Source organism: Topomyia yanbarensis, chromosome 2 (assembly GCF_030247195.1).
Source record: "Topomyia yanbarensis strain Yona2022 chromosome 2, ASM3024719v1, whole genome shotgun sequence".
NCBI lineage: Eukaryota > Metazoa > Arthropoda > Insecta > Diptera > Culicidae > Topomyia > Topomyia yanbarensis.
This window is the reverse complement of record NC_080671.1, coordinates 145,893,342-145,919,662: the sequence shown is the minus strand read 5'-3', so window position 1 is coordinate 145,919,662 and position 26,321 is coordinate 145,893,342. Positions and strand designations below refer to the sequence as shown.

The window sequence follows — 26,321 nt, the reverse complement described above, 5'->3', positions numbered from 1 at the left end:
GCAGTGATTTGTGTAAGAAATGTCTCATCTCACTGATAGGTGGATTAAATTGGTTTTTTAGACAGTTATACGCATAAAAACATCTTATGCATCAAAATCACTTGAGCCAATCGCCAGAAAGTCATTTGCAGCAAAAAATAAAAAAATTCTCAGCACATTTCTCACACTACTTTGAAGAGATTTTTGGACAAGTGATGTGGCATATCTAACTCAGTTTACCCCAAAATGGTGTTTGACATGAGAGAGCACAATAGCGACGAGGAGTCAACACAAAAGAAAAGTTTTCTCTTTTGTTTACCATCAACATCAATGAATGACGAATAACAAATTCGTCCTCAATTTCCGCTCAAAGTAAATCTTACAGTTCTCCCGAATCAAAAGTTTGTCGAGATTTTCTGGATCTGCCGTTTTCAACATCCTTTGTTTTTTTCAACGAGAAATGGTACGTCACCCTCCCTGACAGGATCAACATTTGCCCATCACCCTAAACACATGTCTTCCATTATCGAATAATCACCCATCCGGCTGATCGTTTGCTTGCTACATAGGGAACATCGGAAAAGAAACAATTCGAAGCGCACTCGTTGCATATATCCAGGCACTTTCTTTACTTGAGGCATTTGCGAGCGAGCTTTTGTGTGGTACAAAATTATCTCTACTCTATTGTATAAAAGCACATTCAATCGGGCGACCGATCTGGTTGGATTGTATTTTTGTATCAACATGGTTTTTCACATTCGTTCTTTTTTTTCGTTTTACAAAATAGTCATATTATTCATGGTAACAATCTGTTTACTTCCTCCACAATGATAGTGGTTCGCATTTTTGTCTTTCATTTTTTTATCGCCCGTGCGATTTTTCCTCTAAAAATCTAAAGAATCACCTAAGTTCACTAACCTACCGTTGGGGGGGATAGAGAAGACAGAAATTTTATATTTACATAAAACAGTAATTCGTTCTCGTTTATAGTTGTTTTGCTTTTTAAATTCTTTCTCTCGTGCGCTCCGTATTCACAAACGATGGCCTGCACGATTACGCTACCAGAAAACTGTATAGTAAGTGACAGATTTGTTTTTTTTTATTTATTTCCCTATTAATTATTCTGTTGATGCTTCACTGTACAACTACGTACAGGGATCCTACTAATGGAACAGTTTCACAGAAACATGTTATTAGTGTTTAATTTTCTTCTCTTCCAGTATTTACTCTTTTTACATTCTCTCTCATTCTGGCTTGGCATTTTGTTTATACTTTTTGTCCTGTGAACTATTTGCTATCACTCACGTGTTTCCTCGTCAGTACATATATCACAATCAGGTATTTTAGTACATTGCTAAGTTGAGGGCATTCTCTAGCTTACCGAGGCGTTTTTTTTTTATTTCGATTATGGTACAATTGCGCGCTGAAGAATTTAGACTGTCACATACTGTAACATTTTAAAAGCTGCTCACTCATCGAACCGCTGAGCTCATTCGGTAATTCCGGAATACAATAAATAGTTAAATATTTTTGCGGAAACGTTGCTCAAATTATCCCGGTAAATTCTACTTTTTACGAATTTTTCTTGGTGATTTTTTTTCTATCCAGGAATCATATTGCGGCGGGAAATTTCGGAAAAAAAGAAAAAGCCTTCTTTCGCATCCTTAACTATGGGTACACTAGCCCTCAGCGTTGAAATGAGTGTGACTTAGCGCGTTCCGCTGCGATCCTTTCGTTGACCTTCTACGGCACAATTTGTACGATGTGCGATATCCAGTCCACTGTGTTAGCGACGCGGTGGTAGATACCGGGCTGACCCCGAGTGGCACAAGAGTACCCAGCTGACACGATACCTGGCGGGATGGATGGATAGAAACAGTATTAGTGGCGAATGATGATTTTAAAACAAACGTATAAAAGTTGCTTAAAAGTATGTTTTGCTTAACTCGGGTGTAAAAAGCTTTCTCGGTAAGCAGATAACAGGTTGGAATAAATTTCCCCTAGATTGCTACAATAAAGTTGCATGTCTAACACAGTAATTCAGTCAAGGCTAATTTATTAACAATTTTTGAGAATACATTTTTTCTATCACGGACGACAGTGTGTAGCAGACTCTGATTGTTTTAAGTTAACGTTGTGAATTTTAGTTTTTAATCTGATAAACTAGCTAATGATGATTACTAAGTAGTGGTTAGTGGCAACTGGGATGCCGCAATCGTTTCTTATGATTGCGGATCCCAGTACATTTCCTGTTCATGGTATTTATATTAAAAGAACACGCAATAGATCTACATGACAAAGGTCGTGAATGAGAGTAACAAAAGAGATCGCTTTCACTGAGAATTGCAATCGTCGCCAATTGATTGCACTTCTCAGTGATTTATTGTGGGAATCACTTCACTGAGAGCTGCAATCGTGTAAAAAGATTGCCGCTTTCAGTGATATACCGAGACATTTCATGATGGTATACGGGTTTTGAGGACATGGTATAGATTTGAGTTACTAGGTGGGCGTGTTAGAAGGCGACATTTTCGAAAGATTAAGACTGCAGTGGTGCTGAAGAAATGGAGAGTTAGGCCAATGGTTGCATACTACACCCACAGCTATGAACGAAACCCTGGCATAAAAATAAATGCGGGTCGGGATTTAATTCGTGATGTCTCGGCTCATGTCCAATCACTACACGTTAGATGCTCATCTTCGACGTTTAGGGTTCGCGAATAGCGGTATCTGCGCTTGTGGGGACGGTTTACACGATATCGAACATATTGTTTGGGCCTGCTCCGAGTATTGTTCCACCTGATCTTAACTATAGGATTACATTCGGGCCTGCTTGACGATTTTTTTACCAGATCGTCCGAGGCCTAAGCACGAAAATCGAAGTTTTCCTAGCAATCACATGTTCCCATTACGACATAATTGTTCTCACCGAGACCTTAGATGACAGGCATGATTCTCCTCAGCTTTTTGGCGATACATATACTGTTTATAGAAATGATCGCAGTTTTGTGAACAGGGGGGGAGGGTAGGGACAGGAGATGCGCGACATCGCATTAAGATTATTTTATTTGACGGGAATCAAAACCCATTGATTAGAGAAAACAATTTGATGTCCCTCCATTCCTAAGAGAAATAAATTTAAACTCACGCAAGTTACTTTTCACGAAATTTTAATGTGGTAAGTTTTACGATTCGGGGAATTTCAAGTTCGCAAAAAAAAACTAAAACATACTGTATACGGATTAAACTTGCTACATTAGTTAGCTAATCTTGCTAACTAATAGACTTAGTTTTCTCTTCGGATTCAACCAAACAAAATTAAGTAATTTTGTTGAATGTATGCTTCTTCGAATCATAGGCCGCTGCAGCATTATGAACTAAGGGAACTTTTCTTCATGTTCCATGTATATAAAATTCAAAATAAAATTTTCAACGCGATATTTGTCATGGAATGGGCTTATTCTGTACGCAATTTGCTATTAAATTGAAAATGTTGATAAAAGCCGTCAAACATTTTGTAAATATATGTATTTAAAAGAATTGTAAAACATATTTCATTTTTTTCATCCTCCGGTCGCGTTGCGAAGGGGGGGGGGGGGGTGTCAGAAATGCTACGTTATTTACAAATGAAAAATTATTTCAAAAACTCAGCGTAGGGGTTAGGCATTTTTAACATAAAATGTGCATGCAAAATTTGAAAGAAATCGGTTAAGTAGTTTTTGAACGGCAGGTAAGACCGCAAATCAAGTTTTTCCAGAGACGTTTTACAAAAAACTACGTCACTGAGTCGTTTGTCACTATTTTTGCATAGATAAATTACAGTATGTTATTGAAATGATACACTGTAATGTACAAAAGTGTTTATCCAATTCGATTCACGCAAAGTTGTAAAAAAATTCGCAAAAAAGTGTATTTTTGCACGCTGAAACCCTTACCCTCTCCCCCTTAAGTAGGTAATCAACTAACATTTCCTTCCCTTTGGCGATCGTTAGGACATGTCCAGGTGTGCAGTGAACTATACCATTGTATAAAAAGATGTCATTGTATCAGCCACCCACGATGAGTGCGGTCGTTTTTGCTATGCTACGTTATTCTAGTCGTAAGTCACGCGGAGGTGGCGTACTAATCGCCGTATCAACTGTATTGAATAGTTTCGTCGATCAAACTGATAATGACGTTTCGCTTGAGCAATTTACTTACCACCAGATCGTAAGAGAGATCTAGTCAGTGCAAAAAACTATGTCCGATCGATTGATGCTGATTTTTCTTGCCTTGAAAGTAATCATTGCGCAATATTGTTTTGAAACTACCATTAGTGTGGCTCAATTTGGGACACACATGACAATGTCGCACCTGTAGTCAATGTCTTGCGCTGCGCAATTGTACGCATTCAACTTCAACTGTCTAACAGCAGCATTGAAAATCGTTACGGTCGTGTCCTGGACTTTGTCATTTTGAATGAGACAGTACTTGCCGACTGCTAAATCCACGAATCTGCTGAATCTATTTCTGGGATTGATGCAAATCATCCTCCCGTATAAGTTACAATCAGTCTGCCGAAACCTGTTAATTTTGAGGATATCCCAAAGGATCTTGATCTTGACTTTCACCGAGCTGATTTCTTGGGACTTGCAACAGCACTCCACGTTCCATGTTTCTATTTTGTCAGCCTAAGATACACCAAAGGGGTTGATAAAAACAGATTTTCACTGTATACCGATATGAAATTAGCATTTGACAGACTTGACCACGCAATACTTCTGGATCGGCTGATGTTAATAAAAGTGTCTTTAAACCTTATTTGTTGGCCCGAATCGTATCTGAGATATCGCCGACTTGTAGCAAAAAAATGAATTTGTGTTCTCTACACCATTTTCGATCAACTTGGGTGTTCCCCAAGGAAGTAATTTGGGCCCACTCTTATTCACACTCATTATCAATGATTTAGCTACAGTATTACAACTGGGGTGTCGTATATTCTACGCCTGATGACGTTAAATGATACATTATAATCAAGTGAATCAAGTATTGTTTAGCTTTACAGCAGCTCTTGGACACTTTCAATGATTGGTGCCCTTTAAACTCTCTTACAATTTGTATTCACAAGTACAGTGCACAGTGGTCCAGAATGCAAATTTAGCAGGAATTTTGAAATTTTACTAAAACTAAACAACTTAGCCTTATTAAGTCTTTGGAGAAGTTTTCGTAGTTTTTGAGCCCCCTCTTTTTGTTAAAACAACAGTTAGGGTGGTTCTAATTTTACCAAGATCAAAAAATTAACTTTTTAATCATTCTAGTTAGAGCCAAACGACCTTCAGCGAAGTTGTAGAGCGACAAATTTTGGAAAAGTTTGCTGAAGACATGTAAGCTCTATCTGTCATACTTTTTAGTTTACAACAAATTTAAAGTCGGAGCTTAGGGTGTTTCTTCGAAATACAGTTTTATTCCAATAACTTTTGCTGTATCCATTTAAAACTGAAGTTGTCTTCAGACAACTTTAAGATTATTTCAAGGCGAATAATTTGTTTCATGACACCATATATCTAGCTATTTCCGTTGAAAAGTTATGAGCACTTTTTCGCCAAAAATGGGGTTGTTTGGAATAACAATATCACTCATTTGGGACAATTGGTACAAATAAAAGATAATTCTTTTTGAACTATAAATAAGGTCATGATTAGACTTATAATTGAGCAGAAAATGGCGAACACGATATCTTTTTAAATTTCATAAAATTGATTTACAAAAATCTATTTTTGAAATATTAAGTGCTTATATCTTCTGAACAATAAAAGCTAGAGTTTTGATATATTAGAAGAAAATGTTCGTCTTCATAAACTCTGAAAAACATCTGAAAGATAGGTTGAAAAAAAAAAAACTAAAAAAGTTATATTTAAAATGTAATATGTTTAAATTACTTTCACGGTGAACAATATAAAAAATGTAGTTTCGTTTTCATGATAAAATATTGCACTTTACAATACTTTTCTATTATTTTAAATAGTGAGTAGGGTGGTTCTAAATTTTTTTAAATCAGAAAATTAACTTTTTAATGGTTCGAGATAGAGTTTTGCTGCCTTCCAGAAAATTGAAGAAAATGAAATTTTAAAAAACTTTGTCGAAGACACTGAAACTCTATGTCGTGTACTTTTCATATTTCAAGAAATTAACCAAAAATATTTAGGGTGTTTCTTAAAAAATAGTTTTCTTTGTAAAACTTTTGTAGTTTTGATTTTTCATTAAGATCACCTTAAAAATACTTTCATATATTTTGATGGAGAACAATTTGTCTTAATATATTGTACCTCTAGACTCGCTCGTTAGAAAGTTATATACAGGTACACCTCGATAGTACGTACACCTTCGCTTCGTTTAGTGTACGTACTATCGAAACGTACGTACTATCGAATCACAAAAATAAATTTTAAAATATTACTTTTTATGTTTAATATTGAGTGAAAACTTACAAAAATAAAATTTATCACTACATAAATCCCCATATTAGTGATAAACTGTTCAATCACTGTGTACTTGGTTTTAGAAGAACGGTTTGCTACAACCAGAATGGTTGAAAATGGCATGTAAAAGCATTTCCTCGGACTTATTCAGTTCCTTGACTACGTACGATTTTTCTAAATTTCGCATAAAATGTTCTGAATTTGTAATAAAAACCGAAAGGAATAAGATTCCTCTGAATATTGTAGGATATTCGAGAGTTATTGATAAATTCTTTGAATTTGGTAGCATTTCCGCGAGCGCGATGCCATTAACAACATATTGTTTTTCTATTCCTTTATTTTTAGGTCACAAAACGGACATTTAAATATATTTGCAAAGGCGATTAAATTTTAAATATATTTTATGACAACATATGAGCTTAAAAATATATAAAGCATTGTTCCCTGTCATACCTTAATCCTTGAACCACGCCAATATGTTGAATACTTCTTTTAATTAGGCAATCCATTAGACGTTTGTTTGACAATTCAGCGGTGGGTTCTGTCAACAAGTCTACTCCTGCGAACAGAAAAATTCGTCCGACAAATAACTTTCGCTAGTCCGATGCGTTTGATATTGGATCGAATCAACGATATTGTCGGACGTTGCACCCCTCGGAGTAACGTCAGAATAAGTAAACAAGAAATAATCAGCTGATCAGAAACGTCTCATGGATTGCCTAATTGCTCGCACAAGTTTCACAAAAGAAGTATGGAGGAAAAAAGGCTCGTTTAGCTGCGTTCGTCCAGATCTGTAAGTCATATGAGTCTCCATCAAATTCGCTAGGCGTACTTGATCCGAACTCACCCATTCCATTCAAAACTTAGTATCTCCTAGAATGTAATGAATTCAGCACTCACATTTTATGTGCATAATATTTGAATATCAATTAGCAAAAATCGTGTTATCATTGCTCTAGATAGTATACCATAAAAGTTATTATAATCATTTTTGGTATTCAGAAAAATTTCTTTGAATTTTACCGGTTACTTCGAAGTTAGTAATACTTCTCTGATACTCACATGCCGTACATAAAGTATGCAATAGTTTATGGTCAAACTTTCTTAATTTTGTGGGTTAGTAATACTTCTCTGATTTTGTGAAGTTAACTGTGGGTTTCAGAAATTTACTTGAGGTTCGTTGTAATTTATTTGTTTGAAGTAATATTGTAAAACTTGAAGACACCCCTTGATGTTTGAATTTTTTTCCATAAATCCTTTAAATACTCTTGAAATTTGAGTTTGGTAAAAGAGCAGTGAATATCGTGAACACTCTGCGGTTTATGCAAAATGTTTGAGTGCATGGAAATTCTCTGAAGTTTGAAGGAATTTCCTAAATTGTATACAACCGGCGAATTATCATCCTTAAAGCTCTTTGAAATTCTCTTAAGTCTGGCAAAAAAACTATGAATGATAGGAATATCGTACAAATTGTCGGAAGTTCTAAGGATTTCCTTGTAAGTTAGCAAGCTCCCAAAAATTTATAAGACTTTCAAGATACTTGTAGGACGTCCCTAAAGCTTGTAGGATTATTTTCATACTAGGTAGAATTTCATGATGCATTTATGGTTTACGTAAACTTTGGAATACTTTGCTGGAGTTTGCAGAACTACTCTGAGTAGCACAGAACCCTTGACATAACCTCTCTAAACTAGCATGGAACCCGTGAAACTTCTATAAAATATGTCGCATTTTGTTGAAGTTTACAAAATCAAACGAAAAAAAAATGTTGCTAGGTGTACGTACTATCGAGTGTACATACTAACGAGGGTACGTACTATCGAGGTATACCTGTATACTTTTTACTAAAAAATAAACTATTTTTTGAGTAAAAATTTCAAGAAATAAAAAAAATATCGTATTTGCCATTTTTTGGTGATCTATACTACAAAGCATGCTATTTCATATGAAAGCAACAGTATTTAATGCTCAGTGCCCGAATCGAAGATTTGAAAAAGGCTTTTTTTTATATAAAAAGTTCTTATAACTTTAAAACGAAAAAAGTTAAGTATTTGGTGTTTTAAAGCAAATTTTGCGCCCTAAAATAATCTTCAAGTTGCCCAAAGGGTGCTATAGCGTAAAATAAAAACTTCAAAAGTTATAGAAATACAACCGTTTTTTAGGGAACACCCTGAAGCTTACACTTGAATTTCTCGTGCAATGGAAAATATAAACGCTAGAGCATGCATGTCTTTAGCAAATTTGTCTAAAATGTGTTGCTTTACAACTTCATCGAAGACAGTAAAGCTCTATCTCAAACCGTTAAAAAGTTCTATTTTAAATAATATTGCTAAATTTAGAACCACCCTAGCATCGGTTTAAACAAAATGAAGGGCCTTGCAAAGTACAACAACTTTGCCAAACATGTTGTAAGGCTAAGTCATTTTTAAAATTAAAATTTCAGCTAAATTCAAATTCTGGACCACTGTGCAATGCAATATCGTTTCATCGCATCATCATAAAAATTCGAATGAATTTAACGATTCTCTCTATATGTACTACGCATTGGCCCAATCGATATTGGAATCTAACTCTAGATAAATAAATACTTTTCCCAAATACTAATTGCTCCAATAATCTCCCTTCTAAAAATCCTATAGTGCATTACTATACAAAACATAAATGACCCCTTAATTTTACGAATTTTATATTATCCCCTCTTGTATATGTATAAGTTAGCTGTAAAATTTCATTAGCTTCATTACATAAAAACAAAATAATATTTAAATGTGTAGTTTTAAGATATTCAAAATGTAAAACGTAGAAAAATGACATCTTTCACTGGAATTTTCGAAAAATTATGCTCAATAGCAAGTATGCGAGCGGTACGCACTGTTTGGGCCGAAACGTCAACGCACAATGCAATCCAACAACAAATTTAATTCGAGACTTAGTTTCTTCAGCAAGGTTTTTGAGAGTGTTATCGCAAAAAAATTGTTGAGGACATGAATTCTCCATATGTTCAGTGTATCGAAATATGTTAGGCTATTTGTGAAATAAAACATTTAAAATTAGTTTTTTTAACATTACTATATATGATAAATCTCTTTTACTATCCATAAACTATGAAATACACATTTTGATCAAGACGTACCTTTCCGAAGTTAACAAGAAAAAGTTATTTTAAAGAAAGCTGGATTTAGGAAAATTCGTAAAATATCGCTTTATAGCTCATACACCGTACATGTAGCATTCATTCCTTCAACAAAGTTGCTTTAAACGACATTCTCAACAGCTTTGCTAAAGGCACGAAATAACTTTTTTTTGGAATAGGTCATTCTCCGTAAGCACGTCTAGGATAAATATTTTCCAAAATTATTACATCTGATGATGCGCAGTTTTATGTTGGAAAACTTCATAGAAGCTTTTCAACCTTTTGGATTTATGTCATTTTGACTGTAACTAAAGTTTTTGAACAATTATTACACTTTAAAAGAGCATATTTTTTACTTTAGTAACATTTTCTAAAAGAAAATTATATATGGAGATATGAAAGCTGTTATGTATTTGTTATTATTTATAGACTCAATATTTTATCAAAGTTATGCCAAATTCTAACAATTAAAAAAAAATCATCAATTTTCATCAAAACCCCCATCAAACTGAATTTTTATTTTGTGTGCAAGTTTTCTGTACAGCCTTAAAAATCCTGACTAAAATATGCTACTTTTATTAATAATTCATCAAATTTAATTTTCGGATAACTGAACTGGTCAGCATTCCTTAAATTTTAACAGCAGAAATGGACCGGAAATTATCGACTCTTATATTATATACTTTTTGCGGCAATAAAATTGTTTTACTGTATTGATTATACCGAACGGGATACTATTCAAATCTCCAGAAAATTTTTACTGAACCAGGTGAATCATGTGTATAGTTAGCCGTTTGAGTAGCAATTTTAATAATATGATAATCGAACGGATAGTCTTACATCAACACTGCGGTTTGCATTTAAGTTAAAATTATCTCGATATTTTAATCAAAAAATATCTTCAAAACAAATGATTTATAAATAACAATAAGTTATTTAATGCAGTTACACATATTATTTATTCAAGTATGCTAAAATAATACGCATGTACTGACTGTTTTTACACCCGCTTGCTCATTTCACTGCGCACAGGCGGAAAGGATTTGATCCATTCGCTCGATCAGCATAAAAGATGTTTAGTTTGCAGGTAACAAAAATGTTTAGACTTATGTAACCCTATTCTTATAGTACCCTATTTATTTGAAGCTGTTTGTTTTAGCGGGGTCTGTTGTCTATGTGCAATGCATTTGCTTAAAGCAAATATTGTTAAAGCAAATATTGAGTCAATTATGCGGTTTCTTGGAAATAACGCAAAGATATTAATTAAGATTCTGCCACCGACGCCCATATGATTGCCACGGAACTTAAATGTTATAGCAGCGACCTTTCCCGGTCAGGTAAAGCTAATGATATATGTCCTCCCGAAGCTATTCGAGTTACAGCGCGCCCTGAATTTGGTCTACAATTGCAGTTTGCCAACGAACGGAATCAGCTTGACTCCATCACCGATTCCCATCTGCTTGCCATGGAACTTGGATGTTATGGCGGTGACCTTTCCCGGTCAGGGTAAAGCTAAGGTCCTCTCGAAGCTACTCGAGATACTGCGCACCCTGAGTTTGATCCACCATTGCAGCCTGCCAACAGACGTAATCAGGTCAACTCCGTCACCGACACCTACCCGTCTACAACAGAACTTGAAGGACACGACATCAACCTTTTCCGGTCAGATAACAACGCTCTAAACAAGTCAGACCAACTCGAAGGACATGGAATTCCTTTATCCGTTTTCTCAGGTAAATACAATGAATGTATATGTCCTTTCGAAGTAGGACATACAGATGCTGCCCCCGTTGAAAGCCGACCCCAATTACAGGCGTTTGCTTTCACCACCACTCGATCTACCACCGTTCAACCGTCAGAAGGAAACTTGCAGGGACATCTTAAAATCTACTATCAGAACGTGAGAGGGCTACGCACAAAAATTGATTATCTGTTCGTCGCTGCTTCGGAGGTTGATCATGATGTTAATGTTCTGACCGACACGTGGCTGAATGATCAAATCAACTCGCTCCAATTATTTGGCTCAAGGTACTCGGTATATCGTAGCGATCGCGATCCTAATAGTGCTGGGAAGAAACGTGGTGGTGGTGTGCTCATTGCAGTTTCCAACCGACTCTCATCCAAATACAAAAATGACACTCACAATCTCGAACAACTCTGGGTAAATCTCTATGTGGGTGTTGTATATATTCCCCCCGATTCCGCAAGTGATGTAGAAATTATTCAGAAGAACATAGACTCCGCACTTGACATTGCAACTTCCATTGAACCCAACACGGCACATCTACTATTTGGTGATTACAACCAACCTGGACTTCCTTGGAAGAGCACTCCTTCCGGGTATGCTTTCCCAGAGCCTTCTGAATCCACCTTTTCGAGGGCGAGTACTATCTTACTGGACGGAATGTCTGTACTGAACATGCGACAAATGTCTACAGTGAATAATAGGAGAAATCGAATCCTGGACCTCCTGTTTATAAATGAAGAAGCTTCAATGAACTGTACCGTATCAGAGGCACGTGAGCCTTTAGTTGCTGTAGACGCACATCATCCTCCACTTCTGGTAACGCAGATTTGTCCGCAGCTGGTTCTCTATGACGAGATGGAGGATGTCAGGGAGTTCAACTTTTCGAAGACTGACTTCTCTAGGCTTCATAACTCACTACAAACAATCGACTGGGAGACTTTCTTGAATTTCGCGATCGATGTAGATGCTGCCGTAAAAAACCTCTCACTGGTGTTAAAATAACTTTTCAGTATACATGTGCCTGCACCTCGTCCCCGAACAAAACCACCATGGTCCAACAACCGGCTACGTAAACTGAAAAGATTGCGAGCTGCTGCGCTTCGACGAAACCCGATCACAAAACGCACTATAGCCAGTAACAGCTGCAAAACATATAATCGCTTTCTCTACTCAAAACACGTAGCACAAACCCAATCCAACCTAAAACGAAACCCAAAACAGTTTTGGTCCTTTGTAAACGGGAAACGTGAAGAAAATGGGCTTCCTTCCAGTATGTTCCTCGCAAGTGAAACGTGCAATACTCCCAGCGGTATCTGTAACTTGTTCGCAAAACATTTCTCGAGTGTGTTTAAAAACGAATCGGCTAGCTCAACTCAGGTGGACTGTGGCCTTCAAGCTGTCGCTCGCGATGTAATCAATTTTGGAAACATTCAATTTACTGACGAAGATATTCTAGCTGCATTCATATAGCAAGATATTCTAAGCAAGTTAAAGTCCTCTACATCGGTGGGGCCAGATGAGATTCTTTCCATTATACTGAAAAAATGCGCAAGCGCATTATGTACACCCTTACGACTAATTTTCAACCTGTAACCGTCGGTTACGATGAGCAATTGATGGCTCCGCCACAATAAATATCAATCCTTGAGCGGTTCAATATTTTGCCCTCCCAGCATCCAAATCCAACTTTGCCTTTTCCTGCTACGAGCTCCACTGCCAGGCCCTGATCCTTCTTTCTGCTCTGACAATCAAAGAAATAAGAAGTGCGCGCGGTGTTCTTAATTTTCTAAATTACAGTTAATAAAAGTCCAAACACAAAAGGACTGATTAATGGACTAGAGTAATAGAGTTTAAAAGTTGTACGCAAAGTAAAATAACGGTGAGAAGACGGTTCACAGACAAATTAAAATGCCGGGAAAAAAAGATTGTCATCTGGAACCTATTCCTTCGCAGGACGAGACCAAGAACAGGAACGGAAACTACCGCCAACATACGGCTCTCTGTCCGTCGCCACGTGCCAAGACCCCCCTGGAAACAATCCCGGCAGCCACCACGCCATTCTTCTGCCTGCCGGCAACCCTGAAAACCGGCCACCACAAGCCGCAGGTCGAATCTACTCCCGAGAGCAGAAAATACCACTATCCGGTCGAAGGACGCACGCCATACACGCTCCGACGGCTAACCGTTGGACCAGAGTCCCAGTTATAACCGACGCACCGCCACTGCCGCCATACACAGCCATTGCCACCGTAAACCACCAACATGTCACCCAGTCGACGATCCGGCCATCTTCCGTCTACACCCGTAAAACCAAACCGCAAGTAGCAAGTGACGTCACTTAGAATTGGGTTATTTATAAGTAATAAATAGAGTTAAGATGTTTAATGATGAAGATTAGTGATATTGTAACTTAACTGAGCCTTGGGTTAGTGAATTGGCATCACGTTTCGATTTTGCTCGAATTTCGGACTCAAAAGGAGTCGCCAGCCCTCGTCGTTGGTTGTCGTCCAGGAAGTCTAATCAGGTCGTAGCTTTTGAGCATCCCCTACGTAAGTACACCCGTTTGCTGGTCCTCGTCTGGTTGCATTGTCTGTGATATTACCGAAGGCAAATGGGTCACCCTCTAAATGAGTGCATATGATGGTGGGTGACATTCATATTCACCACCGACAAGCATAATTTCTTCTACCCTGAGCAGCTCGAGGTAACAAACCAATCACTGTCGCAATCAGTGTTTCCCGTGTGTTGGAAAAAATCCGTAATATTTCCCGTTTTTTTTCTTAAAGCTGATAAGCAAAATTTTGCGAACTATTGTGGAATAACCTCGCTCTGCGCTGGATCAAAGTTGTTTGAGATCCTAATAGGATCTTTCGTGAGACCAAAGCAGACATATCGAAGGACCAACATGGATTTTTTGCAGGCAGATCAACAATCACCAATCTAGCCCAATTTACATCGTACTGTATTAAAAACATTGAAGATGGATCACAAGTAGACACTATATACACTGATCTTAAAGCTGCCTTCAATCGTGTAGACCACTCTCTTCTTCTGGCAAAGATCGAGCGGCTGGGTGCTTCATCAAATTTTACAGGATGGCTTAAATCATATCTCGTAGATCGTAGTAACGTGTCATATAGCTTCATCAGCTTTTCGGGTGTACCTCAAGGGAGCCATCTCGGACCGTTGCTTTTTTCTTTATTTTTCAACGACGTTTGCTATGTTATACCCCCAGGGTGCAAACTCATATATGCTGATGATCTCAAACCCTTTCTCATTGTGCGGTCAATAGAGGACTGCATCGAACTTCAGCGACATCTAGATGCTTTCTGTAACTGGTGTAATCGCAACTTGTTAGCTCTCAGTGTGTCCAAATTAGGGTTGTGGTACCGGTAATACCGGTACCGGAAATCCCGGGAATACCGACTCATTTTTGGTACCGCAATACCGGTACTGAACAAAAGCCAGTACCGGTATTTTCGGTACTATACAATTTTTTATGACAAATATGTTAACTCAGCAGGGGGATCTGTTTCAAAATATCGGTCTACAAGATAACGTTTAATTATATTAATTTGCCTTCTAGATAAATCGTTGGGATAACACCTTTGTGTGGGAATGAGGTGGGGCCATCATCATAATAATTCTAGAAGTTAAAGTTTTATTAGCGACATTCTGATTGGTTTCCATTATTCACTGGGTGGTGCATAATAAGACAATAGTCTAAGTCATGTCTGTATTTGGTTTGCTCTTAAACCTTTATCTATAAAAGAACGAACAGCGATTTAGTAGCTAACAGTTTTAGACTTGGTGAACTGCTTCAAATGGGGTGATTTGTAGTTATTGGTGTTTGGAAAATTCAGCAAAACTCCATAGTTTACAGGAACGCAAGGAGCCTTGATATGCATTAGAGAATAGTAGGCAAACGACATAAAGGTCGAAACCAATTTTCAGAAAAGCAAGAGAGGACATGCGATTAACCTGCTCGAATTTACTGCTATTCTCGCTTTGATTTACTGTTATTAATAGGGTTTCATACATTTACCATCTGTTCAAGTCGACGAAAGTCGCACCACGTAGCAGTTATTGATTTCAAAGTGGCCTAGATTTCGAAAAAAGTAGGTGCCCTATACGAAAAATATCTTCTGTGAAATGAGTCTAGCCCTTCCGAAGCAATTAAAAACAATAAACATGTTTTTTGATCAGCACAAATCAATCTTCTGAGAATAAGATCAACAGTTTGAGCATTCAATTTCAGTTTGAAGCTTTTTTCGATTTTTTTTAAAAAAATATTCGAGTACCGGTACTCTACCGGTACTAACGGCTTCAGTACCGTAGTACCGGTTCTCGCCAAAAAGGGTCGGTACAGCGAACCCTAAGTCCAAATGCTCTATAATATCTTTCACGCGCAGAAAAAATTCAATTCTCTGGAGCTACAACGTCACCGACCAATTGCTAGAGAGAGTGTCAGTTATCAGAGACCTTGGTGTACTCCTGGACTCGCAACTGACATTCAGAAACCATTACTCTCGCTTTATAGCACAGGGAAATAGAAACCTTGGCTTCATAATAAAAATAGCCAACGAGTTTACTGATCCATATTGTCTGCGAACATTGTATTTTTCGCTTGTTCGGTCTGTCCTGGAAGCTTCCGCAGCCATTTGGTGTCCTTATACGAGCATTTGGACTAACAGATTTGAAGCAGTACAAGATTCCTCCGCTTTGCTCTTAGAACTTTGCCGTGGCGTAACCCAACAGAGCTACCACTAGGGTTCGCAGTACCGACCCTTTTTGGCGAGAACCAGTACTACGGTACTGAAGCCCTCAGTACCGGTAGTATCGGTAAAGTACCGGTACTCGATTTTTTTTTAAAAGATTCGAAAAAAGCTTTAAATTGAAATTGAATGATCAGAAAACATGTTTATTGTTTTTAATTGCCTCGGAATGCAAGACTTATTTCACAGAAGATATTAGGTTAGGTTAGAGTAGGTTAATCGCATTTCATCTCTTGCTTTTCTGAAAATTGCTTTCGACCTTTATGTCGTTTGCCTACTATTCTCTAATGCATATCAAGGCTCCTTGCTTTCCTGTAAACTATGGAGTTTTGCTGAATTTTCCGATCACCAATAATTACAAATCGCCCCATTTGAAGCAGTTTACCAAGTCTATAACTGTTAGCTACTAAATCTCTGTTCGTTCTTTTATAGATAAAGGTTTAAGAGCAAACCAATTACAGGCATGACTTAGACCACAGTCTTATTACGCGCCACCCAGTGAATAATGGAAACCAATCAGAATGTCGCTAATAAAACTTTAACTTCTAGAATTATTATGATGATGGCCCCACCTCATTCCCACACAAAGGTGTTATCTCAACGATTTATTTAGAAGGCAAATTAATATAATTAAACATTATCTTGTAGACCGATATTTTGAAACAGATCCCCCTGCGGAGTTAACATATGGTCAAAGCTTCTGTCTGTCACGTTACATTTTTACGCATATTTCATAAGATAAGCCAACAAAAACGATAAAATCAGATTCTATCCCAACTGCACATTATTAAGGTCACTAAACCGCACATTTTTTCTACAGAAAGTTATTTTCTATCTTGAACGGTTTTCAAGTTATTGCATTTTAATGCGTCTGTCACGTTACACAATTTTCGCAGTGGGTTTGGAGGTTACCCGACTAAATTGAAAAAGTCTGTTCCGTTGGCCCCCACATTTCCATGAACACAGTTTTAAGTTGAAGCTTGGAGAACAAGGAAGAGTTTGAAATATAGTTTTCCTGAAGAAAAACTTTGTTTTCAATTTTATGTAGTATCCTCAATGATCTGTCACGTTACAACTAGAATCTGTCACGTTACAGTTCTATATTTTTGTTACTATGTTTTAATTGCCGCAATGTTCTACTGTATCGATTTTGTTGGCTAATTTGCCGCCGCCGGCGGTAAAACATGATGATGAGTTATGTTCTACCATAGACCATGCGGTAGACTTGGGTGCAACACTCAACTCCTACTTAGCAGAAGGCAAAGAATTCTTCACATTTCCTTTCGATCATGTCCATATCAGTCTACCAAGTCCTAGTTTTCCGTTCTAAGTTTATAACTGATTCGCTCTAGAATACCTATCCGTCTTTCAATTTCATTGCTTTCGTTTCTCTTAGTCTCAAATTTGCCGAAAATAGCCAACAAAATCGATACAGTAGTTCTATATTTTTATTACAGCAAGCATATCAAGACAGTCGTGCACAAATCATCCTTGATCTGGGAACTGAGTATTAACGGGAAATTTCAGGTTTATTTAGAAAAACGCTTTTAATCCACCTAACAGTGTGATGAGACATTTTTTATAACTCTTATCACTCTCTTCGGATATTATATCGTTTGAGAACATTTAGAACGTGATGCTTCGCGATGTTTTTGATAACACATATTACATGGGATAGTGACAGGACTCAGAGAATCGCTCAAATCAGCATAGGACAACATCAGTGCTAGAAATCTCAAACCAAATCAATGGGAAAGCGAAAAAATGGCCCATAAAATAAAATATCTAAATTGTGGTGGGAAAAGTGAATTTATATATTGTACTGAGCCAAACAAATCGATTTTTTTTTGAATCGATTTGAAGTTTATACTTTACTCAAATTTCCAACGCGACTGAGAACTAAGAAAATTTAATGAAATCGCAGCTCCTGATATCACGCTATCTCTGAAGTGCATGCGGGCATAGTTCCAATTTTTACTTCGACATCGACTTTTTCTAAAGGTGACTTCCCAGTAGTATCCTTGATTTGAATTATTATCGCTAATCCTAATGCCAAAGAACAAATAAAAACCTCTCGAAAACGAACCGTTTGGGAAAATCATCATTACTGGCATTTTCATTTTCACAAAACTTTTCGATAACCTTCCGTCACCTGCGTTAATGCACTGGGTGCACAGTGCTCTGAAAATCTAGCGAAATCGTCTTAGGGCACCAGCGGGTCTAATTCAGAGCTATCTGCGCGGCGAGCTAAATCTGTAAAGAATACTAAAAATTAATTTCTATTCCATAATTTTCAGTTCAGCAATTCGAGAGATCATGCTCACCGTAAGCCATGAAAAATAGACTACGTTGTGAAGCGATGGTCACTATTTATTAAAAAATCACGGTTAAATAAAAAATAAATCTATTTAAAAATTTCAAATAGTTTATAATTTTTACAAACTTATTAGGAAAAATTGCTTTCGTAATATTGTGTAGGAAAAAGCTGAAAATTTCAGTATTTTCTCTATCTGCAACATATAAACCGTTAAGTATACCGATTAATTGGTATACGAATTGGAATAGGTTCGCCAAATTTTGGAAGAACCCCTTGAAAACTACCTAAAAATTGTTGTAGTTCGATGCAATAAAAAAATCCCCAAAAGTGAAATATACCTATTAATGTGAAACACAGTGAATAATACATGCAATAAAGACCCATTTTTATCAGTCTCATTTATTTATTTATTTATTTATTTATAATCTCAAGCAGCTTAAGACTACTGTCTTTTTATTGCTAGTCTCATGGTGTATTTTAGGCTGACAAAATGGGTACATTGACTAAATCGGGCAATTTTTTTCTTTATAATAAACTGAAGCTGTTAAAATATTCTTCCCGTCTCTTGATGTAGTCTGATACCTATTTCTGATTATGATGAACTTTTTACTTTACATATTTCCATCTCCATGATAAGGAAAACGTGCTCAAGAAAGGATTTACTCGAATTCTGTCTTGTTCGTCTGCTAGAGCCCATTAAACAGATGTTCATATTTGGCTGATAAAATCAGGGTTTCAATGTATTATAATAGATATTCAGCAGTCGAAGAAGTTTCTTGTGAACGAGTGTAGAACGACTTTGTTTCTACTTACTTGAAGTCGGCGGCGTAGCCAGAAATTCGGTTTGGTGGGGGTTTGGTGAAAATCGATCATACTGTCCAAACGGCATAATTCCGAAACCGTAATTTTTGAAGTTTTAAAATTATGCAGAATTATTTTTTCAGAAAATAGCAACAGAGCTCGTGTCTTTAGCGAATTTGTTGAGACTTTATTGTAGTCCTGAATATTAACCTGAGAAAATTCACTATAAATACTTCTTGGACGATATGCCGTCAAAATTATTTTATCAAATGATGTGCTGTTTAACATTTGTAACACTCATCGAAGATACTAAACCTCCGAAATTGGCGGTTTCAAAATGATGCGATCTTGACCTTAAATTACTGTTTTTGAACATTTGACTTATACATATAATTGGTCATACAACAAATCGAACAGGACCTGCTAGAGTCGAATGGAAATCGTCATTTTTCATAAATTTCTCTCTACATTCGGAAAGTGTTATCCTCGTTATTAATCATATTACGTTCTCGTCTCAACTCGACGCATTCCCAAAATAAAAACCTGTTTTTATTCACCTAGTGGTGCAATTGTGCTTTTCTCATTCACCAGACTACGATTCCATGGCTGGTTATGTTCCATACAATGGTGGAAATGAATATTACATGTTCAGTACGATTTGCACATACATACAACGGATCGACAGCCACGATCTTGAGATACTATGTGACACTGAAACATCGCTTGAAACCAGCGGCGGATTATGGAGAAAGATCCGGGAGATCCGGGTCCTGCCGAAAATTTTCAACTTGTTAAGAAATTTTAAACTAGTTTGAATTTTAAAGTAGCAACCCCTCACTGCATATTCTCTCCGGGCCGGTATGATTGACGATTTTTAGAGTGATTGCATAACCTTTCTATATGAAAAAGGCAAAAATGTACCAAAGTCCAAAAAAGTCAATTTTTGTCATGCATTTTAATGTTTCATGCATTTTAAAGTCATTTGGCATCCAAAATACAAATTTGATTTTGAAAAATTTTCATTTCAGTTTATATGGGAATTTGCTGTGTGATTGCACTCTTCAACTCGTAACTCCGGAACCGGAAGTCCAATCAATAGAAAATTCAATAGCAGCCGATGGGAAGGTTGTACCTTTCATTTGAGACTAACTTTGTGCAAATCGGTCTAGCCATCTCTGAGAAACAGAGGTCAAAATTTTTTTTCCACATATACACATACACGCATACAGACACATACATACACACAGACATTTTCCGATCTCGACGAACTGAGTCGATTGGCATATGACACTCGGCCCTCCGGGTCGGGATTAGATTTACGAATTTTAGAGTGAATGAGAAAGGCAAGAACATTTTTAGCAAATGTTGAAAGTTATGCAATGTTTTGGTGAGCAGTTCTATGTTTCATAGACATTAAATCAATTTTAACTTCGCTTTCTATTAAATAAAGACCCTTATTACAGTACATCTCTACAAAATCGATCTCAATTTGAAAAGAAATCTGAGGATTATGATTGATTACAGAACTCTGGAATTTTCTATTGGAATGTTTTCAGGCAGGAATTTGATATTGATGCTATTAGACAACTGTGAAATCAAGACCAATAGATCAGTTACATTTTAGGACCCCATTCCGATAATTTATCAAAAGTCCTCATGATGTTTACAACAACAGGTTATCAATGTACGGATTAGATAATTGTTATTGTAATTTTGAATTAAATCAGTCAGCATCAATTAATTTTCAACTTCAATCCAATTTTTTTTTGTTGGGGTGGGGAGGGGGGGGGGGGCGTTGTATGGTGTTCAACCCCAAAACCTTCTCTGGGCTACGCCGTTGCTTGGAGTTATTTATTTCGCTTTTCATTTTCCGATATGTTTCAGATCGATCCGATGGTCATAAGTTAGAAAAATTGCAGTCAGAAGGTTCGCAGAAATGAACATTTTTGCACTGATAAGTTATCAAGTTCCTTCCAGACAACTTGGAAGTGTTCGGTGATTATTTCTAGCGGTTGTAGACAGAAAAATGAAATACAAAATTCGATTTGTCGTAATAATGTTTGGCTTATTTCAATGGATTATTTCTATATTGAACAATAAATAGGCGACAAAGAGTAATCCACAAACAACAAGCCATAACTTTTAAAGTATTCAAAATAGATATTTGAAGTCTTCAGTAAAGTTATTCGCAAAAGTAAGAGCTACAAATTTGCTGAAGGCCTCATTTCGATATAATCACTTCCAAGAAAATTTGTGAAAATATCTCACTCATAGGGGGATTAATCAGCAAAAGCACAATACCAAAAGAAAGGTCATATTGCCTCCATTAAATTCTCCGAAGATACTATTGACCTAAAATAAGCCGTTTTGGCGTTAATAATAGATTACATGTTTTTGGTCATATTTCTGGCAATGGGAAATGATAAAAATCTTTCGTCCGCATTTAATGTTAAATATCTCTTTTGATAATAGTCCGATTTCAACAATCTATAGCTTGTTCGAAAGGTATTCGTTAGAGCTGTTTAAAAACATATAAATTGTTAATCTATAATGTCAATTTCGGCAGACAATTCAAAAATATAAAAAAATATAAAATAACTTAAAAGCATCTGCATTTTGAAGCACAATTTTTCATGAGAATTTTGAATTGAAAAACCATTTTGAAATACATTCTATAACAAAATTATTTGAAGAAAAAAAATTAAATTAAATTAAAAAAAAATAAAATTCAAAAATTAAAAAAAAAGAATTTTTGAAAAAAAACCTTTAAAACCTTTTATTGTTATTTTCTCCACAATGCAATTGTATGTTAAACATTTTTTATTTGCAATTAAATTTTGTTATGTTCTTGCGTTTGGTATCTGTGAGTTTTTTTTATTAAAAGGGCGTATTTTCACTACTAGATATTCTGGTTGCAGTTGAAAATCGAAAAACTGAACTTGCGCCTTTCCTGATTTTCCCTATTTGCAGAGTGGGCAACTAATGCTAATTATATTTAGTATTATTATTGTATAAGAAAATTATATTTATGACTGGCAAATACTAAGAAATTGAGAAGCATACTTGAAGTTAAAAATACTTCCTTACTAATAACTTCCTAACAATGTAATTACAGTTCGTTAAGTTTTTAGGTTTTCGTTAACAAAAAATCATTGTTTTTGGGTAATTGTATTTTTAACATTTTTTTGTTTTTTTTATTGAAAAATTTCACCAAAAAATATTCACAAGGAAAAATTGATTCCCTAGAACTCGCTATTATATTGATTTGCTGCACCGATGGCGATTTTCGAACAATATATTTTGAAAGTAGTGCATTCAGGTCTGATACGCCCTTTTTAAATATTACTCTTGAATAAAAATGGTTTGTTTAATAATGCAAAATACTTAGTCTCCCATAAAGATGAAACGTAAAAGGTTTCATCAGAATAGAAGATGGTCACCATTTTTGACGTAATTGAATGAAACTTGATGGAATCGCTTCACAGCAGAAGACATCTCTCACGTTACATAACATCAACTGTGTTTTCTCAAAAATGAATAAAACTTTAAGGTTTTCACAATACAATTTCAAAAAGTAGACTCAAAGTAGTAATAAAAAATATAGATTAGATATTGTATACATGCTTTTAGTGTGGTCCACAATTTTTTTTTCGAATTTTTGATCTGTCACGTTACAAGTTATATGGTTTCCATTACTTCACAATTGAAAATAAGCATTTATCCATATTCATCTCAATTTTTCAAGCAATATCATCAAATTTAAATTAGACTACGATGGAAAAATGTAGTTCCAGGCAAAAAGTTGAAAATATGGATTTTGTGTACACTTTTATCTCCTTGCGGTCTTTTAGTCATTTTCTGGTCATGCAAGTAGCATCAACAAGCTTTTATAAATGACAGACATGGAATTTTTTTCTGGGCTCACCATTCATATTTTTTAATAATAGAGTTTATATACATACGGAAAACAAACAGTTTGACGCAAAATTTGATAAAAAATTTTCGCTTGTGGTTACTATTTTCGGAGCCTTGACCATATTGGTCATAAAAATTGTATAGTACCGAAAATACCGGTACTGGCTTTTGTTCAGTACCGGTGTAACGGTACCAAAAATGGGTCGGTATTCCCGGGATTTTCGGTACCGGTATTACCGGTACCACAACCCTAGCTACCACCATACATTGATCGTTGTTGTCTGTTCAATATGGAAACTCTGGCAAAAAGGCGAAATACATTCAGAGCGGTATTTGTTGGGAAAATATTGACTGGCCAAATGGATGCCCCAGATATCTCCCAGATCTCTCACAAATCAACATCAACATACCCCCCAGAAACCTTAGATCGCGTAACTTTGTAAGACTTGAATTTCAGCGCACCGAGTACGGTCAGAACGAACCCATAAGGACGATGTGTAATGTTTTCAATAGTGTGTTTGACCATTTCGATTTTTATGTTTCTAGTGATGTTTTCAAGAATAAACTTAGGAGATTGACTTAGCTTATAAGATTATTTGAAAATATTTCTGTGCGAAAAGATTATGGGTTTTTACGCGCATTCGAGGTCTGCTTCTGAAGTGAACCTTGAAATGGGCTTTTCCCATACAACAACATTAAATTTCATGTAGACCAACATGGGTCAGATAAAAAATGAAAATAAATAAATAAATAAATACTAATTTATACGCATTTCATCGATTAAAGAAATAGCTCAGTATTTTATACTACATAATATGTTCGAACGTGTAGATTCTACTATCTGTGTTTATGACATTGAAAAAGAATTCTCCACTTACCTATCAGAAACCATCGCCCACTCTTCTCGTGCATCAGTGGCCCACCAGAGTCCCCCTGACAGGAGTCCTTCCCGCCGCCTCGGTACCCAGCGCACAGCATCTCCGGGTAAATGACCACGTTGATTCCATTCGAACGGTGCCACCTTTCGCAGACTCTGCCAACGATCAGAGGACAGTTAAATTAATCAAGCCTCCGGACACCCGGAAGCCTGCGAACTACCACAACTCACCTGTTATCCAGCACAGGAACATCAACCGCTTGTAGCGTCTTCGGCCGCAACCTCGAGCCGGGATTAAGCGCACCCCAGCCCGCTGCCCAGCCGAACTTGCCTAGAAAATCTTCGTTCTTCTCCGGTAGACAGATGGGTGCTGCGGGATGGTTTTTGGGGGATTTTTTCGATTTTTTTGTGCGCACGAAAGACAGATTCGACAGGGAAGATAGGCCCGAAGAAGGATCGATTTCACCGAGAAAAGGAAGTTTTAAGAAATATTCACACCAGGAAAGACAAAAATATAAGAAAACAAAGACAGTAAATGGCAAAAACATAATTGAAGTGCAGTTCTATGAGTGAGATTCTTGGTGATCGCAATGTGAGAAATTGGACAGAAAAATCCTCGGTAGGATGAATGTCTGCGAAACAAAGAAAACAAAGCAAACGATCGCGTGTCCCGGCTGCCCCTTGACTGACGTGTGTATGTTTGTGAGTGGTTGTGGGTGTGTGTGTGCTTGCGTAATCATTTGGATCTTATCTCTAGGGGAAGCCGGGATGCCGCGGGTGTCTCTTACCAATGTGTGGCATAAAGTGCACGGTTCGTTCCAGCGTGAGTACCGCCACGTCAAATCGATCTGCCTGCGGGGTGAACTTGAAGTATGGATGGACGTTGATCGAGCGCACCCCGAACGTATAGGCTGGCAGTGGTTCGACGGCCGAGTTGATCACGTAGTCCCCCAGGGTCACGTGCACTTGACGCGGTGTCGCCCGAGCAACACAGTGTCCAGCCGTGACCACGTGGCGTCGTGATATCAGCGAACCCCCGCATCTGGAAAGCATAGATCTGTGTTTTAGGAGGGATAGTACAGTGTGGCGAAAATGGTCACAGACAGTCGGTGAAGGGAGGGAGAAGATATGGGAGAATTTGGAAGTTGGACGAAAAGAGGGTTTAGTCAAAATACAGTCCAAACAGTATTTATTGAACGAGGTCATGGTCATGGACTCGTCAGTTAGGGGGGGCGAAATAATGAATTCAAACCACCATGTAAGTAGGAAGTGATCAGGCAATATAAACCACGAAAGACGCCAGGTGCCGAACGTACGGTAGCCCGTTTCAAGGCATAATCCCATGCAAATTAAGCGTGAAACAATGGACGGATAAATTCGAGTGGCAGAAGAAGGTGATTGATGACGGAATAAGGAAGAAAGAAATAAGAAACGAGAAAAAAAACATGTTAGAGGATTAGTTAATGATTAGTAACAGATTAATTATTGGTAATTACACACTACATGGCCTACAGCAGATAAAGACAAAATGCCAACATCTGAGATGGAGTTGGTATAAATGTGATGGTCGGATCACCAATTATGCAAATTTCCCCCCAGAAATCCGATACAAATCGTGTTGAGCAGCTGTTTGCTACTGGAACTGCTTTTCATCGCTGTCGGTATGTTATTGATGATGGTCAGGGACTAGATAGAGCTTTGCTGAATTATTGATTACTGAGACGTCACCGCTAGACGCAGACGACAGTGGCTCCAGGTGGGCAATTTAAAATTCATAATTAGATGTAAATCGCCGTTCTGAAGAATAATATTGTGATCAAGTTAATTAGTGTGGAAATTGAGCGTTGAATTTATACTAACAGAATTGCTTTATATGCTTTATCTGAAAGATCAGGCTGTCTTTGAGAACATAATTAGAAACATATCGCTGTTCAATACTGTCGAAAAGAACTCTTTTATGGCATGGAAATTTTGAAAAGGATCATATTTGGAAAATGAATCGTTCCACACATACTCCCAAATCTCAACCGTTCCAGAGTTCTTGAACTGTTTGCGTCAATAATTTGTTTTTCTTTAAATTCCTCAAATCCAAAAACTGCGTTTTGTATTTCAAATCTTTTAGTTCCACTGAAAAGGTGAGAAAATTTCCCATTAAATGGTTCTTTCATACGTTTTAGTTAATTAGTTTAGGCAGGCTTTTAGAAATAGTTTATCAAAAGTTAACTTTTTATCGATTTTATTTGAAAAAGCGAAATACAGTTCGATCAAAGATAGAAAAAACAAGTTGACTTAAAAAAATATCCACGGTTGTCGAAGATA

The 26,321-nt window shown here is 36.9% G+C and overlaps 1 protein-coding gene across 8 annotated transcripts in view; it reads right to left on the bottom strand.

Moving 5' to 3' along the window:
- Positions 1 to 589: 589 nt before the first annotated feature.
- Positions 590 to 26,321, bottom strand: part of LOC131681647 (uncharacterized) — a 202,024-nt gene continuing 176,292 nt past the window's right edge. For 6 of the 8 annotated variants that reach the window (XM_058962566.1, XM_058962565.1, XM_058962567.1 and 3 more), the window contains 4 exons: positions 24,791 to 25,044; positions 24,234 to 24,372; positions 24,004 to 24,158; positions 590 to 1,832 (listed from right to left, as the gene is read on the bottom strand). In XM_058962566.1, the coding sequence (XP_058818549.1) occupies positions 1,723 to 1,832; positions 24,004 to 24,158; positions 24,234 to 24,372; positions 24,791 to 25,044 (658 nt within the window). In that variant the 3' untranslated portion in view covers positions 590 to 1,722. Of the gene's footprint in view, positions 1,833 to 24,003; positions 24,159 to 24,233; positions 24,373 to 24,790; positions 25,060 to 26,321 lie in introns of all 8 variants that reach the window. The other 2 variants (XM_058962570.1, XM_058962572.1) reach the window with 1 other exon arrangement.